The 17,332-nt window shown below is 27.6% G+C and overlaps 2 protein-coding genes and 1 pseudogene across 3 annotated transcripts; 1 reads left to right on the top strand and 2 right to left on the bottom strand.

Annotated features, from left to right (window-relative positions):
- Positions 1–306: 306 nt before the first annotated feature.
- On the bottom strand, positions 307–3,314 carry LOC145195032 (uncharacterized). Its single transcript, XM_090070883.1, has 2 exons — positions 3,208–3,314; positions 307–3,090 (listed from the first exon to the last, which is right to left on the bottom strand). Exon 2 carries the CDS (start codon positions 3,088–3,090, stop codon positions 697–699), a length of 2,394 nt encoding a protein of 797 aa, XP_089927009.1. The 5' UTR covers positions 3,208–3,314; the 3' UTR covers positions 307–696.
- A 1,070-nt stretch (positions 3,315–4,384) lies between these two features.
- Positions 4,385–7,011, bottom strand: LOC149879968 (uncharacterized; annotated as a pseudogene). Its single transcript, XR_016446319.1, has 7 exons — positions 6,865–7,011; positions 6,241–6,406; positions 5,826–5,915; positions 5,225–5,404; positions 4,875–4,939; positions 4,614–4,708; positions 4,385–4,520 (listed from the first exon to the last, which is right to left on the bottom strand). The product of XR_016446319.1 is annotated as an uncharacterized LOC149879968 (transcript).
- Positions 7,012–13,954: 6,943 nt separating this feature from the next.
- LOC149879967 (uncharacterized) lies at positions 13,955–15,373 on the top strand. The gene is made up of 2 exons (XM_090070758.1): positions 13,955–14,101; positions 14,195–15,373. Exons 1-2 carry the CDS (start codon positions 13,955–13,957, stop codon positions 15,158–15,160), a joined length of 1,113 nt encoding a protein of 370 aa, XP_089926884.1. The 3' UTR covers positions 15,161–15,373.
- The last annotated feature ends 1,959 nt before the right edge of the window (positions 15,374–17,332 follow it).

The following is a 17,332-nucleotide window of genomic DNA, read 5'->3' as shown; positions in this document are numbered from 1 at the left end:
TGAATGCTATGCTACTTTTTTTAAAACCAATAAATGGTTTTAATTGGTTCATTTGTTTTGAATTCAGAACATTATTACATATCTCGTTTCTGAAAGGCAAAAATTAATATCATGCGCATGTAAACTATTAATCAATCAACTAGCAATAAACTATTAATCTTAAAGGTTTAGCACTGACCTATTAAGATTAATAGTTTGCTTCTCTTAGTTGAAACTTCTCCGTTACATAATTCACTGACGAAAATTGTATAATGGAGAAGTTTTAATTTTTCATAAAACAATTTCACGGATGAAAAAGTTTTAATCTTTAAAAAATTTTTGATTGCCGACATGATAAATCTAATGTTACAATATCCATTCTAATTACACGACTTCAGTCTTTATAATAAAATGTCCACACCAGTTACACATTATCCATCCTATTCATACAGAATTCATTCTAATCATATGGTATCGAATTTAAGACTGATCAATTAACACATGCCTTTAGTATATGTATCTCTATGTATGTATATATATATATATCTAGTATATATCTCTCCATGATATAGAAATGCGTATTACGTCCGAGTGTCTAAATGTCTTTTTTTGAATTGTAAACAGTATTCGTAACAAAATCCATAAATATCTGACAGCGTGCTATGTAACAGCATTTGGTTAAAGTTGACGGATGCCGATTAAACTGAGTCCCTAAACCTAAGTCTCTTTGAATCTTTTAATGACATCATTGTGTAGTTCCATTTTCATTTGACATTTTAAAATGTTACTTTGAGTTGTTAAAGTTGATGGATGTTGATTACTTAAAGTTTCTAATTGTATTTTTTCAATTTTTCTAAATATTTCAATGGCATCTTTGTATAGCCCCATCTTCATCTGGTAATATGCAATATTGCTTTGAGTCGTTAAAGTTGATGGATGTCGACTACCTAGAGTTTCTAACCGAATTTTTTCAATTTCTCTAAATTTTCCAATAGCATCTTTGTATAGCCCTATCTCCATCTGGCAGTATGCAATATTGCTTTGAGTCATTAAGCTTGATGGATGTCGATTACCTAGAATTTCTAACCGTATTTTTTCAATTTCTCTAAATTTTTCAATAGCATCTTTGTATAGCCCCATCTCCATCTGACAGTATGCAATATTACTTTGAGTAGTTAAGGTTATTGGATGTCGATTCCCTAAAGTTTCTAATCGAACTTTTTCAATTTCTTTAAATTTCTCAATAGCGTTGTTGTATAATCCCATTTTCATCAGGCAATGGGCGGTGTTGTGCTGAGTAGTTAAAGTTGATGGATGTCGGTAACCCAGGTTTTTAAACTGAACTGCTTCAATTTCTCTAAACTTCTCAATGGCATCTTTATACAATCCCATCTCCATCTGGCAATAAGCAATGTTATGCTGAGTGGTTAAAGTTGATTGATGTTGATTATCTAGAGTTTCTAATCTTATTTTTTCAGTTTCTCTAAATTTCTCAATGGCATCTTTATACAATCCCATCTCCATCTGGCAACATGCAATGTTATGTTGCGTGGTTAAAGATGATGGGTGCATTTTACCAAGAGTTTCTATTCGTAATATTTCAATTTGTTTAAATTTTTCTAAAGCATCATAATACAATCCCATATTCATCATACAACGAGCAATATCGTGTTGAGTGGTTAAAGTTAACGGGTGCCGACTTCCGAAGTTTCTTATCATTATTGAGTTGTTTTCTTCAAGCATAACGATTGCTTCGCTGTGTAATCCTGCGTTTATTTTGCTCTGAGATAAACAATCTCTTGCTTCAATAACAGCCATACTGTTGGCTTCATTTTCATTTTTTACTTTCTCAAAAATTTTTAATAATATTTGTGTTGCTTCTCTGACACGACCTTCCACATACAAACAATCTTTTGTTTCGTATTGTAGATCTTGAAACTCGTGAATCATTTCTTCCGTGTAGTTCCAGAACATGTGAAGAAAATGATTCAGCCAAAACGATGAAGAATCCTTGTTTTTGTAATTTTTCAAACCTTTTTTAAATATACGAGCAACCAAATTTTTATACAAACTCAACTCTCCAGTTTCAATTAAGAGGGTATTTAGGGATATCTTTTGCATGAGCTCATGAAGAGTAAAAAGATCATTCAAAAAGTTTCCATCATCAACGCTCTCAAGAGCAATTATTGAAAAGTTCCTCAAAATCAAAATTGCTCTGTTTACTTGATAGGAATCGTGAAGTCCTAGTTCTTCAGCGATCTCATGCAGATATCCTCTTCGAATGTTTTTTCCATCGCAATACAATAGACATTTCAATATTGCCAAAGCAGCATTTTCTGCGTTAATTCGTAGCTTCATTAAGACAATATTGATTGATTTTTTCAAAGGTAAGCTTTCAATTTCATAATCTGAAAAAGAACTAATCATGTCAATTGTGTTTTCTTTTATCTGTTTGGCATATTCTTCTAAAGAAGTGCGTGTAATGTTTAAGTAATTGATAGATTGAGTAAGTGCGAAAGGATGATTTCCAAGTTCGCTAGTTATATTTTGAAGTTGATTTCTCTCGCAACTGAAAGCAATATTTTGAGATAGGAAAATTACGCCTTCTTCATCTGAAAAAGGTTTAATCTTTATCATTTTATAATTTGAGTTCCAGCCTCCCCATTTTGTGGTTATGAGAGTAAACGCGTTCTTTTGATAGGAGAGTTGTTTTTTTAAGCTTTTAATACTTGCATCGTCTACGTCATCATAAATGTATAAAGTATTTTGATTGCGGAAATGGTTATAAATTTTTTGAGTTTTTACTTCCTCACTAAAACATTTTCCTTTCGGGTCTTGAATTTCCAAGCCGAGGACCTGGCAAAGATTCGTTTTTGATTGGTAAAGAGCATAAAAACTGGCATTAAACCATATAATGCTGCTGTACAACGATTCGTAATCTTTTGCATATTTACGAGCTATTTGTGACTTGCCTACTCCAGACATACCTTGCAATACAACAATCGAGTATTTTTCATAGTAAAAACTGTCATGAATCTCATTAAGAGTTTCTGCTCGTGCGAAAAACATATTTGTTGGCGGAACAAGTTGAAATGTGTTTGCTTGAAACATCTAAAAACGAAGCACCATTTTGATTTACATTAATTAGATCATTTGTTCGTTATTGTTTATTTTTGGAAAATTTACAAATAAGTTATGACAAGAAAAACAAAATTAAAATTTACAGACTTTTAATAATATTAACTGTTATATTTGCATTGCAGTTTTTTCTTTTAAATCGACAACTTTCATTTTTTACATTTTATGCTGACTATCAGAATATCAATTAGAGATTCTTTTTTGCTTCATTAAATGCTAATCTTGTAAACTATTACAAAAATAATTTGACTCTCCATGGCAGGTTTTGGGTTTACTTTGCAGTATTAAAGGAAAAAAAATTCGTTTTTGTTTAATTAAATTTAAAGATTTGTTGTATTATAAAAAAGCGAAATTTTAAATCAACTCAATTTCATCTTAAAATCATCTTAAGTATCATAATTTTAGAAAATCGATACAAAACAAGAAGCCATAAAAGCTATATTTCATCACGAAATTTTGTACTCAAAAATAAAATTCGAAGTCATCCGATAATCTGTAAAAATAGAAAGACATTTGCAATAATCTTTTATAAGTTTCTGAATCAAGCATCTAATCCATTATAATAAATAATTTTTACATGACTTTAAATGTGATATTATGATATTTGTAAATAAACTTTCGTTATTAAAAGCTTCAAGGTTTTGATAAAAAAAAAAAAAAAGATTAGTACGTTATCTGTTGTATAATTTGGCATCAATTGCTTTGTATAGTTAAAATTTATCAATTGCTTTGTATTGTTGAAATTTATCAATTGCTTTGTATTGTTGAAATTTATGAATATAAAGTAAAATTGACGCAAACCGATAACTGAATAGCAAAAAACAAATTAACATTTTAAAAAATACCCAGTCGGCAAACAGCGTTGAAATAACGTTGAATTAACGTTGAAACCTAACGTTGAATTTACGTTTAAGCAACGTTTAGAATGAAAGTTTTTTTCAACGTTGATTTATCAACGTTAAATCAACGTTCGGTTCAAACGTTAAATCAACGTTCAATCGACGCAAAATACGTTATAAGAACGTTGAATTTACGTTGAAACAACGTTTAGAATGACAGTTTTTTTCAACGTTGATTTATCAACGTTAAATCAATCTTCAATAGACTCAATTAATTGTGTCTATTGGACTATCAATGTATATTAAGCGTATAAAATATACTCAGTCTACAGTTAGACTATTTTTAGTTAAGTTTAGTTAGACATATATTAGTAAAGAAAAAGATAACATTTGTTTATGATATATATATATTTAAATATTACATATATTTACATATATTTGAATAAAATCAACACAAATTTCTTTTCTTTACTGCCACCTTTTCAAAATGAGCGTGTTTTAGGAAGTCAGACAATACTCCATCAATCAAAGTTTCTGTCGCTCCATCGGATGTAATAGTAGAAGCTGTAAAAAAAAAAGAAAATATAAAGTAAAAATCAAAAAAGGAAGATTTGAAAAAATGATAGGAAAATTTTCACATAATTTATAAAGATATACCTTTAACAATGCCATATAAATTAGTGTTCTTAAAGCATATTTTTCCATCTTTGCCTTTCATATTCATTGAGGCCATAAAATTGTTTGAAAATATTCTAAATTTTTAAAAGATAATGTAACTGTGAAATGGTTATAAATAAATAATAATTTTTCAAATACTTAAATTGAATTTATTATCAAATAAATTTTTTCTAAAATTATTAAACAAATAAGTTTTGTAAAAAGTAATTATGAATGCGATAAGAGCTATCAGTTAATTACCTCAGCATAATTTTGTGTATTCTATCTTTTGAAGATGTTCCTTCAATTAATTGTAGCTGATTTACCTACAAAAAACATAAAGTAAATCTAACATTATGGTTTGGGTCAAATATGATATCAAAACATTGAACTATTTCAGATCTTTAAGACAAATTTTAATAAAGTGATCCAGGATTTTTCTAGGACAAATTCCAAGTTCCAAGTATTTTCCAGGACAATTTTTTCCTATATAATTCATGAATTTTTTAATGTTTTTAAGGACTGTTGTCCATCTTAACAATCTTTTTTTAACTAAAGGGTAATGTTCAATAACTAAATAACTATTTAATAAAGTACTTATTATAACTCACCCATGATGAGCGCACTTTTTCATCATCTAATGCTTTATCCACTTCAGAGAACTCCACTTCTGATAAAATAACCCTTATTTGGCTTACAAATTCACTATTAGAAGCAGGCTCAGTCACTGTTTTGATTTCGCATCTCATTTCTTATATTGGTAAGTAGATACAACACTTTCTTTTGAAACTCTACAAATTTTGTTAAGTTTTACAAAATAATTTTAGTATTTGCATAGTAAAGAAATTTTTCAGTTTTTAAAACTTTTAAATCTTCTATGAATTTTATACTTCTACAAAAAAAAATAAATTTAAATAAAAATTTACTTTAAAATATAAAATATCATACTGCCTTCAGACATTGGAAACTTATCAACTTTATCTAATTTCTGTAGTTTATTTCTATTTTTCTTAACTTGATTGTGTGGTAAATTGTTTTTAACTAATTTCTTTATACAAATTGAAATTAAAACACATAGATTAAAAAAGCTTTGTCAACACTTTGTAACACTATCAGTTGAATATTACACTTTATATTATAATTGTATGTTTTTTTTTTAAAATAACACAATGTTATTTTAAATTAATTAAATAAATTTAATGAGACAATAACCTTTATCTTGAAAAGAAGAATTGATATCTTCTTGGAAAAACTTTTGGCAAGGTGAGTTTAGGTTCTTTCCATACGCATCAACTTTTGGCTCTAAAATTATAAATTGAAAGTAAAATTAAGTTACACAAACTACTAAAATATATATTTCATAAATACAACGACATGATAACATGTCATTGTATATATGAAATCATATATACAATGTATATATGATTTCTTAATAAACTTATATATATATATATATATATATATATATATATATATATATATATATATATATATATTTATGTATGTATGTATGTATGTATGTATGTATGTATGTATGTATGTATGTATGTATGTATGTATGTATGTATGTATGTATGTATTGTATGTATGTATGTATGATAATTCCAGCATATAAACTAATGCCTACTTGGAAAATAACCAGGAAATTCTCTTTGTTTATATTTTCTTTGTTTATATTTTCGAAGAAAATCAACATCCTCATAGTCACTTTTTTCTTCTGTGGTTGTGAACTCAAAATTTTCACAATCCTGATTGCTTTCTGTGGAAATGAAAAAGTTATAACAGCTCTTTCTCTTAGCCCATTAACTAAAAAAAAATAACTTTGAGAAATAGATGGAATACCAGAAGAGAATTTAACTTTTATTATTGGAAACTTTTCCGATTCCGTGTCATACTGAAAGATTATTAACCGATTTCGTGTCATACTAAAAGATTATTTCAATTACTTTTTGGCCTTTACTTATTTTACTTTAAACACCAACACAACGCATAGTTATTTAAAAACGGAGTTTTTTTGTCAACGTTGAAATAACGTTGAAAAAACGTTTACTGAGCAATGTTTAAATAGTAACGTTATTTTAACGTTGAGATTTGGTTAACCAACGTTGAAACAACGCTTCAACCAAATATCAACGTTGAAACAATGTGAAGATGCCGGCTGGGTATTATATCTGAAAATATGAAAACCAAAAAATAAATTGATCGCTTTTGGTTAGAAATTTGTTAAAATCAATCAGTTTAAAATATAAACTGACTTCAGTGACATCTGAAGCGATTGCAGCACACCGTTATTGGCTTCATTATCGCCATTAATGGTTGAGTAAAGTTCAGGGTTTCTGAGTCGCTGCTTCTTATTTTGAAACAATCCTTGTTTTTTTTTTGTAGTGTCTTTGGTCATTTTTTAGCAAGGCCTTTGTCTATTCCGGCCATTTAGCCCACTTGGAGGAGCTGTTGTTGGCTTTGTGGGAATTCCCTGTCAATTGGCCACAAAATAGGCTGTCAAGTTTTAATTTAAAAGACAGTTTTCTGTTTTACTATTCTTTTTTGTCTTCTTGTTTCAAAATTTTTTACAGTGATTTATATTCGACTACTTAACGAATAAACTGATCAACATGAACATCAGTCCTTCCTACATAGCTTAGCTGTAATACGTTTAGGTGACCAAAATTTTAAAAGGATATTGTCATTTAGGTGGTTTGTAATTAGTTGTTTCTTTTCTTGGGTCTATTTCTCTCTCAGAAAGATATTTATGTTATACAGTTTTATTCAATGATTGCTTTCCTCCTTCAAAATTATCTAAGAAAAAGCCAACAACCCAATTATTTAAACGAGATGAACGTCTGCTTCTTTTAGCACCAAAACATTTCTTTATAGCAACAACTGGAACATTGAAAGCAAAAAAAAAATTTTTTAATAATAATAATAATAATAATAATAATGATAATAATAATAATAATAACAATGATAATGATAATAATAATAATAATAATGATAATAATAATGATAATAATAATAATAATAATAATAATAATAATAATAATAATAATAATAATAATAATAATAATAATAATAATAATAATAGTAATAATAAAAATAATAATAACAATGAAAATAATAATAATAATAGCAATAATAATAATGATAATAATAATAATAATAACAATAATAATAATGATAATAATGATAATAATAATAATAATGACAATAATAATAATAATAATAATAGTAATAATAATAGTAATAATAAAAATAATAATAACAATGAAAATAATAATAATAATAGCAATAATAATAATGATAATAATAATAATAATAATAATAATGATAACAATAATAATAATAATAATAATAATAATAATAATAATAATAATAATAATAATAATAATGATAATAATAATAATAATAATAATAATAATAATAATAATTATAATAATAACAATGATAATAATAATAATAATAATGGTAATAATGATAATAATAGTAATAATAATAATATATTATTATTATATATAATAATAATAATAATAATATATTGTTGTTATTATATTTAATAATAAATAATAATATATTATTATCATTTTTATTATTATTATTATCATTATTATTATTATTATTATTATTATTATTATTATTATTATTATTATTATTATTATTATTATTATTATTATTATTATTATTATTATTATTATTATTATTATTATTATTATTATTATCATTATTATTATTGTTATTATTATTACTACTACTAATTTATTTATCTTTCAAAAACTCTGTTTTTGGTATTTTCATGAAAGAAGCCTTCATCATTTAAATCAACACCTGCCCATAAAAAACTATGAATTGTAAAAATCTGTTTTTAACAACTTTTTTTTTTTAACAAGAAAATTGTTAAAAACAGATTGAGAGTCTGTTTCCATTGGAAATACTTAAAAAAGATATAAAAGTATGAGGTAATTTTAATGTATTGACAATATACAATTTATAAAGTCAGTTGTTAATTTATTTATTGTATACAAATATGAAGAAGATAATTTTGTATAAATGTCCAATTTAGTAAATTCTATTTCTAAAATTATTAATATTGTCTATACAAATACTAAAATAAAATTCAGTGTAAATGAAGTAGGGCGGATCTTTTTGGAACGCTATCTTCTTCATTTAACGCCGATCGATTTTCTTGTTGACGTTATTCTTATCATTCAAAGATTATCAGCGCGTTCTTTCAAGTTGAAGTAATTATAAAAGATTGAGCTCATGGAAATTGATTGGCACAAACTAAGTAATCTGTGATTCCTCTCTTGATATTGTATGAAGCATTAACGGTAACCTCGGTGAGACCGCTTGGCATCATTGAAAGATTGATTCAAAATTATTCATTCTTTGTCGCTATCTCATTTATTGACACGTTGAGAAAGTTTGTTGCTGCTGTAAATGCAACTTTGATATTGCCCTTGATAATAGTTAGGCAGAAATAACAAATGGGAGGCTCCTCCTCAGACTACCTCCTCTGACTGGGAAAAAAAAAACCATTCCTCCGAATCTGTTGCTTTTTCCATGTGCCATTTTATTTATCCAATGATACAACTCTTTCTTTAGAATTTAGAGCAAGAATGTTACAGAGGGTACTTCGTCATTTCTTGAATGTCCGTTGGCATACATAAAGACAAGTAGTAGGACAAGATTTTTGAGTCTTGATGTCCCAATGATCAGTATACTCGTGACTTTTAATCCCATCCAAGGTTTATTTAAAAGTCAAGACACCAAAGTTAAATTTCATTTATTTACAACCCTAAGCTCACTGGTTTCATTAATCCACCAATTGCGCCTTGACATAAGAAGCTATAAACACACGTGCATCAAATATATAAGAATAATAATTCAAGTTTAAAAAAAAACAACTAATTACTTAGTTTCAAAAAAACACCATTTTTAAAATAAGATTTAAAGTTAAACTGAAATAAGAAAAAGTTCTATTAATCTTGCTTAGTGGCCAACCCTGGTTCATTTACGTTAGAATCAGTTTTGTATTTCATTAAAACATAATTTTACATTAACAAACAAAAAATTTACAATTTATTTCGTCATATTTTTTAGCCGTAAAAGGAATTTCATTAAAACTTTGCACCGATGAAACTTTGGTAACTTATTCATATCGGTCTAATTTTTTTTTACAACCATTTCACAACTTGCTTTTTTTTTTTTTTCTTGATTGATTTTAAGGGATGCCAGTCGCAATGATGCTATGATGGTATCCTTGAAAGGTTTTATACAAAGAAGTCTTAACGAAGAACTTTCTCGAAGGCCTTCTAGAAAATCAATGCACCTCTTTTAAGAGTTTTAGTGTTAGATGCTTTTTTATCAGGAATAAAAATTTCATTTTCAACTTTGAAGCTCGTTATTTTGAGCTCCATTTCACTTCATCTCTTATTTTATATAATATTTTATATATTATGTATTACTTTTTATATATTATTTTATTTCTTTTGTAACAGTGGCAAGTTTAAATTTTATCGCAAATAACAATTTTAAAAATCGGATTTTTTTTTTTAATAAACAAAATGCTAAGGTTGCTCTTAGGACAACATCATCGTATATTATCCCTTGGGAACATAGGGTTAATAACATGTTGGTTTATTATCCCTTGGGAACATAGGGTTAATAACATGTTGGTTTATTATCCCTTGGGAACATAGGGTTAATAACATGTTGGTTTATTATCCCTTGGGAACATAGGGTTAATAACATGTTGGTTTATTATCCCTTGGGAACATAGGGTTAATAACATGTTGGTTTATTATCCCTTGGGAACATAGGGTTAATAACATGTTGTTTTATTGTTTGTCAACATATTTCAACATTGTTTTCAAAAGCGTTGAATTTAACAAATCCTGCTTGTTAAAAAGAAACTTAAGTAGCTTGAAAACTCTATTTGATTACTTTTAAATGTTTTTCAAATTTATACTAATTTATACTAGTTTATAGTAACTAAACACTGCATTGCAGATTAACTCATTCAGAATCTAGAATTGACAACATTAGATATATGCATATTTCTGTTCTAGCTGATGGAGAATATTTTTCACAATGCGTTAAGATTCTTCCGATGTAAAATTGGTAATCTTTATTTTAGCATGTTTCACTAGTTTTGAATGCAAACATATAAATTTTGACATAAATTTATTGAACTAAGTTTTATTTACTTAGGAGTCATACTGAAACTCAATTTAATACCGTAACCTTCATCGTGGTCATTATTTTTACAACGCAAGTGAAAATCTGTTTAAAATTATCACATATGAAGACCATGGGGGAAAAAAGCATGTAACATTTCTGAACTTTTGAGAATTTAAAAAAGAAAAAAAATGGGGAATAGTAAGTAGTATCAAAATTTGTAACATGCCTGATTTTTCCCCTGTGATCTTTATTTACACTGTAATAAAAATCAAATTATCTTATTTATTCAAATAGTTGTGAAGTTTATTCTCATAGTTATTATATTTTCTCAAATAGTTATCATATATTCTCAAATAATTATCATATTTTTCTCACATAGTTATCATATTTTCTCAAATAATTATCATATTTTCTCACATAGTTATCATACTTGTTCACACGATCATTAAAAAATAGAAAAAAAAAGACAAATTTTCAACTTTTGAAAGTTTTTTTACTTGTATTGTTTTTTCAAAAGTTAAAACAACAACGAAACAAACCTTGTACTCTTTATGTTTGAAATGGAAATAACAACACAAAAAAAAACAGTTAAAAAAACACTTCACTTATTTTACATAAATAAACTTTGGAATAAATAGAAAACCAAAAGAGTGAAAATTTGAAATATGTGCAATGTTTGAACAAGGACGGTAATTCAATGACGTAAGATGACGTCAGGCATTGCATTTTAAAATAATTGTTTCTGTTGAAATAATCATTTCGTAGTTATGTAACATTACCAACGACAGGTAAATAACTCTATTTACAACTAACCTGACATTGACCCTAACCTAACCCTAACCTTTGTGATAAATTTAAATAAATTTATTATATTTTTTACTCTTTAATTATCTAACTTACTCCTTTCAGCTTTTACTTGTAAGAAATTTTTAAGAAAGAAACACAGCAACTGAGAGCTTTGACTAACTACCAAAGCTCCAAAGCTCTCTTTGCTTTTGTAGTTGCCCAAAACCAGAATAGGAAAAAAAAAACATTTGTGATTTTTCCACTAAGAGCAGAAAAAAGCGAAAATTTCTTACAGAGAGCAGATCTTAATACCCAGAATGGCTTTTCTTTGAAAAAAAAATTTTGAAATAAAGAAATGTAGATACTCCTTAATTTGAGACCATTTTTTTGAAGCATTTTTTGAGAGACCCTAACGCACATAAATCCTTTAAAGTTATCTATTTTTAAGTAATCGAGGTTATACAAACCGCCTTGATTACATCAAGCATGAAATTTTTCTGAGGATTATATAACAGATATTCACCTACAACTGTGGTAGCTATGCCAATTAATGTTAATTGGTTACCTCAGTTACTTCTATGACACAAAAAAACAAAATCGTTGAGTTTTCTAAAAAAAAAACTAAAAAACTAAGGATTTTGAGTATTTTATAAAATAACTTAAAAATGTTTATTCATTTTTTGAAACGAAAAGTCAAGTTTGCCACAATCATTAAACTACATTTAACTTCGAGCCTGGTTATCCACTTTAACTTGAATAGAAATACATGCAATGAAAGTACAGAGAACTAAAGCACAACCATATCGAGTGGATGGTGTTTACCAATACGAGGTAGAAGTCGCATACAAACGAGGTAAAAGCCAACTTGAATAGAAATACATGCAATGAAAGTACAGAGAACTAAAGCACAACCGTATCGAGTGGATGGTGTTTACCAATACGAGGTAGAAGTCGCATACAAGCGAGGTAAAAGCCACATGTAAACAATTTTAAAGTTGCAAACGTTGTCATGGTCACTAGATGACGTTATTAAATAGGATCCCTGGCAATGAAAATACAATCAAAGTTAAAGAAATAATCTGCGGCGCCAAGCTCTTTGCTCAGTTTGCCAATGTTGATCAATAGAAGATTTGTGTGAATTTTTTTTTTTTTTAATACTAAACTTTTATCTAAACGATATTTTCGGAAAGTCCATCTTAAATTGAAATGATATTATCGGATGGTACACGTGTTTAAAATGATTACATAAAATACTCATAAAGTGTTGACTGTTTTTTTTTTACAAATTTATTTAAAAGAAAGCCACGTTGTAGAGTACAATTTATAAAAAGTATTTTAAAATCTCTTTAAAGTTTTTAAAAAGGTTTTTTTTTTAAAGTGTTTTATTATTTGGAAAAAAGGAAGCGTCAACTTTGAAACTGACATCCACAAATGCGTCACGGAACCACGTTTTTTTTTTTTTTTTTGTTTTTATTGTTTCTTTGTTTTTTGTTTTTTTTTTTAAAAAAATAGTAATAATAAGAAAGAAAGAAATGAGTAATACGTTAAAAAAGCATTTTTTGTATTTTTTAATCAGAAAACCACCGGTCATTTTTTTTTCGACATCTCCTTGATTATCCTTTGAACATTGATTTTAATTAAATTTTATTACAGATTTATATACAGATCAATCGTGATCGTAGTTTTTTCTTTTGTTATTGCAGTTTATTGCAGCGATAAAGTTTTCAGGATATCGTCATATTATTTATATAAGTTAGAATGGTCTATCAAATTCAAGTTATCTTAAGCCGATAAAAAAACTTTAAGTGGAAAATTGACAACCAAATAAAATGCTCTGGAAATCGATTACGTGATGGTAACTTCGCGTATTGACGGCAACTTTCGCAATCGCGTTTCAAATTACTTTTTCGTCGTTTGCCGAACAAAGTAAATAATCATATTTTAGTTAACTCTAAACCAACATAAAACGGTTCTTAAATGAAAATTTTCATTTATTATGGTGCTGACTTTAAATTACACTCCCAAAAGTTTGTAAATAAAATATAACAGTTTGAAAAATTACCTTTAGTAGGTAGAAGATAAAAGATAATTGTCGCTATATATATTAATAAAATCACTTAGCAACAAGTGTTAACAACAACAACAGACGATCAAGAAACCTTCCATTCCTTTGACTTCTACTTGTTTCAAAAAGTTCAAGCAACACTCGAGAAAAAGGTGACACCTGGTTTTAAGAGTTTTTTTTGTGAACACTTCTAGAAGGCTAAACGGGTTTTTTTTTTTAAAGAAAAACAAAACAAAAAAAACAAAGACAAATAAACAAAATTGGAACTTGAATTGTTAAAAATATTTAAGAAGATTAAAAGCTTTTGTGAAAGTTTATGATCGAGTTGCTAAAAAGAAAAATGAAGGAGCTGATAGATTTCGATGATGAAGTGGGATCTTGCTGTGTTCCTACAAACAAAGTTCATCCAACTTTAGACTTATTATTAGACATCGAAAAAAATTGCATTTGTTTAAACGAAAACCTTAAGTTTGGAGAAATAACGTCAAACAAAGTTCATCCAACTTTAGACTTATTATTAGACACCGAAAAAAATTGCATTTGTTTAAACGAAAACCTTAAGTTTGGAGAAATAACGTCAAAAAATACAAATGATTACAAGAAGGAAGACGAGCTGCTGTTAAATCTTGAAGAAGATTCCGGGAACCATGTTGGCAACAATAATAAAAGCGATTGTTTATTCTCTTCGTATAAAGAGCTTTTCGTCCCACAAGTTCATTTCATTTCTGCTGGCAGTTCAATTGAAATCGATGCAGATTCATCTACCAGCCGTGCTATTAATTGTAGTTGTCCTGAAGGTCCGCAAGCTCTTAGTCATTACTTTAAACCTGAGAGGCTTGCAGCTCTAAATTCTTTCAAGAACAGATCTCAATCTTTTATAAATGCTGGAATGAGGACTTTTTCGTTTCACGAAGAATCAAAAAACGGTAAAGATCTGATTGTTAAATTGGACTCCAAATTGCAGGAGAAGCCGTTGTCGCTTGAAGATCTTGTTATTAAACCTCAAATGACATCTTTGAGTAAAAAAAAAGAGCAGGTTACGGAAATGTTTCAAAAAGCATATAGCTTATGCGATTTGCGAAATGTGAAAATGAAAGAGAAACTTTCTAACCGTCTTGAACATGCTTCACTAGACGGATTATTATCTAATGATACGGAACCGAATCTTTATCAGCTATCTTACGAGGATTGTTCAAGTTGCACTTCTTGTAGGTCCAAGTCTTCTTCTTATCATTCCTTTCTTTACGATCAGGAGATCGCTTCAAATTATCAAATATATCAGCCAACCGTTTGTGATGTTAAACCAGAAGATGGTTTAACTTTGCCACAAGAGCATCATGAACCAACATCATCAGATTGTCTAGCAATCTCAAGAATATATAACGATGGTTCAACAGCCATAAACAAGAAAGAACATGAGAACATTGCTGCAAAACATTTTAGGCAAGGGCAAATAGTTTTAGGAAACATTAAGGGGAAACTCTCGAAAGTCAGTTTCTCAAAGTTAAAAAGTAATAAATGAACGTCGCGTCGCGTTGGAAATTTTTTAATCCTATTTAAAACATGTACAAAGCATTTGGTATGCAGCTGAAGCAAAACATATATATTTTGTCAATTTTGCTAAACAACTATAAAATATTAAACTTTGATTGTTTATAAAAGTTTGACTAATGCTTGTTTTAAATTTAACGTTAGAATTCTAAAATGGAAATAGTTCAAATAAGAATATTGTTAATCCGTGCATTTTTCTTTTCGGCCTTGAAAATTTGACGTTCTATTTTTTTAACATTTTTCTGGAAGGGAAATTGTATTATGCAAATACGTAATATTCCTTTATTATTAAGAAAAAATTTTATTATGTTCAACAAAAAACTTATATATTTAATATATTAACTTAAAACTTATATATTTAATATATTTATCAATATATTTATCAATATATTTATCAATATATTTATCAATATATTTATCAATATATTTATCAATATATTTATCAATATATTTATCAATATATTTATCAATATATTTATCAATATATTTATCAATATATTTATCAATATATTTATCAATATATTTATCAATATATTTATCAATATATTTATCAATATATTTATCAATATATTTATCAATATATGAACATGAGATGTAAAACATTATCATCAGCCTCTTAATTTTCATATAGCCCTTTGTTAATTCCACCGCCATCTTGAGAGGCCAAAACTGGCTTCAAAAAATTTTGAGACCAGCGATATATATATATATATATATATACATATATATATATATATATATATATATATATATATATATATATATATATATATATATATATATATATATATATATGTAAGAATTTCATATTCACGAAAAACGTTGTTTATTTAAAAACAGTAAGAGTCTGGGTCTTGAAACAAAAAGCACTGTTATGTGACTTTTTCAACTGAGGCATAATTGATCTCGTCTCATTTTTTTTAATTGCAAACGAGAGTAATCTATTAAAATATTTGATTGAGAAATAGCCAAACTAATCTTTGAATGCTTTAAAACAAGAATAATAAATACACATATTTTACATCAGAGCAAATATTTTAAACTTGTAACATTTTGCAGTTGTGCATTATTCCAGAACTCTTCAAATTATTTTCAACAAAATCAATATCAACAGTTTGGTCGAAATGATATTTAATAATTGTTGTAAATAACGTCATTCATAACTGGTGAAGTCTAGTCACTAAACGACAATAGCTATTATGGATAATAGTTCTTGCATTTAAAATTCATATTAATCTCCTTAATCTTCATTTTTATCTATCTTAATCTCCTTAATCTTATTTTGGAATGCAACTGCGCGTACGGTTATTAAAAGTTGTCTGAATGGAGATCCAATTGATTATTTTTTAATTTGTTATAATTTGAAGCTTAACTAACTTTAAACTCTAACAAATTTTAAAAAAAATCACTTAACAACATTTCCAATGTAATCTGCTCCTGTCCCCTAAAAAGTATTGGTGACGTACATTTGGTTTCATTTTGAACCTCAGAAAAATGATTGTTTAGTCTTCTTATTGAAAGTTTTGGTAAAGTATCGCATTTTTTAAAACAGAAGCAAGAGTATGTATAAAGTATCGTTAATTCTTCTTTTGTTTTGTATCGTTTTAAGAAAATGAAGTGAATAGCCTTAAAGACATATTAGGAATGGGACTATTTTTAAGCTTCCAAAAACATCCTAGCTATATTTTTAATACTTTTATGACTCACACTTTAAGGGACTTGAACTACTGTAGCTCTCTTTTAGGTGTACTGAATGATTCAAAGGGAGAAATGGTACTTGTTCCTGTTATGAAGAAGCACTGTTTTGAGGCTCCTGGATGAACTGTATACGAATAGACCCCGTTTATTCAGATTACGCCTAACTCCTATAGACTCGAACAGACTGGTTAAATGTTGAACAAGCATCGCCTATTTTGCTGACTGAAGTGTTTTGAAAGAATTTGGTAACACTTTCTTTGATCTTTCATCCAATGAATTCCACTGCTTGAGTCGAAATGTCAGAAGCTCAACATTGGATTCGGTGAGACCAAGATCCTCATTCGATCGTTGAAATCCTTCCCTTTAAGGATGTATAGCTTTCTCTCATTTCACTTGTTTTTAAATTCCTTGGGATAGTAAATTTTAAGCCATTCTTTTTCCTCTG

The sequence above is a fragment of the Hydra viridissima genome, unplaced genomic scaffold (assembly GCF_058129835.1).
Source record: "Hydra viridissima isolate aposymbiotic clone 2 unplaced genomic scaffold, HvirCarnegie_v1 scaffold_13, whole genome shotgun sequence".
Taxonomy (NCBI): Eukaryota; Metazoa; Cnidaria; class Hydrozoa; order Anthoathecata; family Hydridae; genus Hydra; species Hydra viridissima.
Note: the sequence above shows the minus strand (reverse complement) of the source record. Positions and strands in the feature narration are given on the sequence as shown.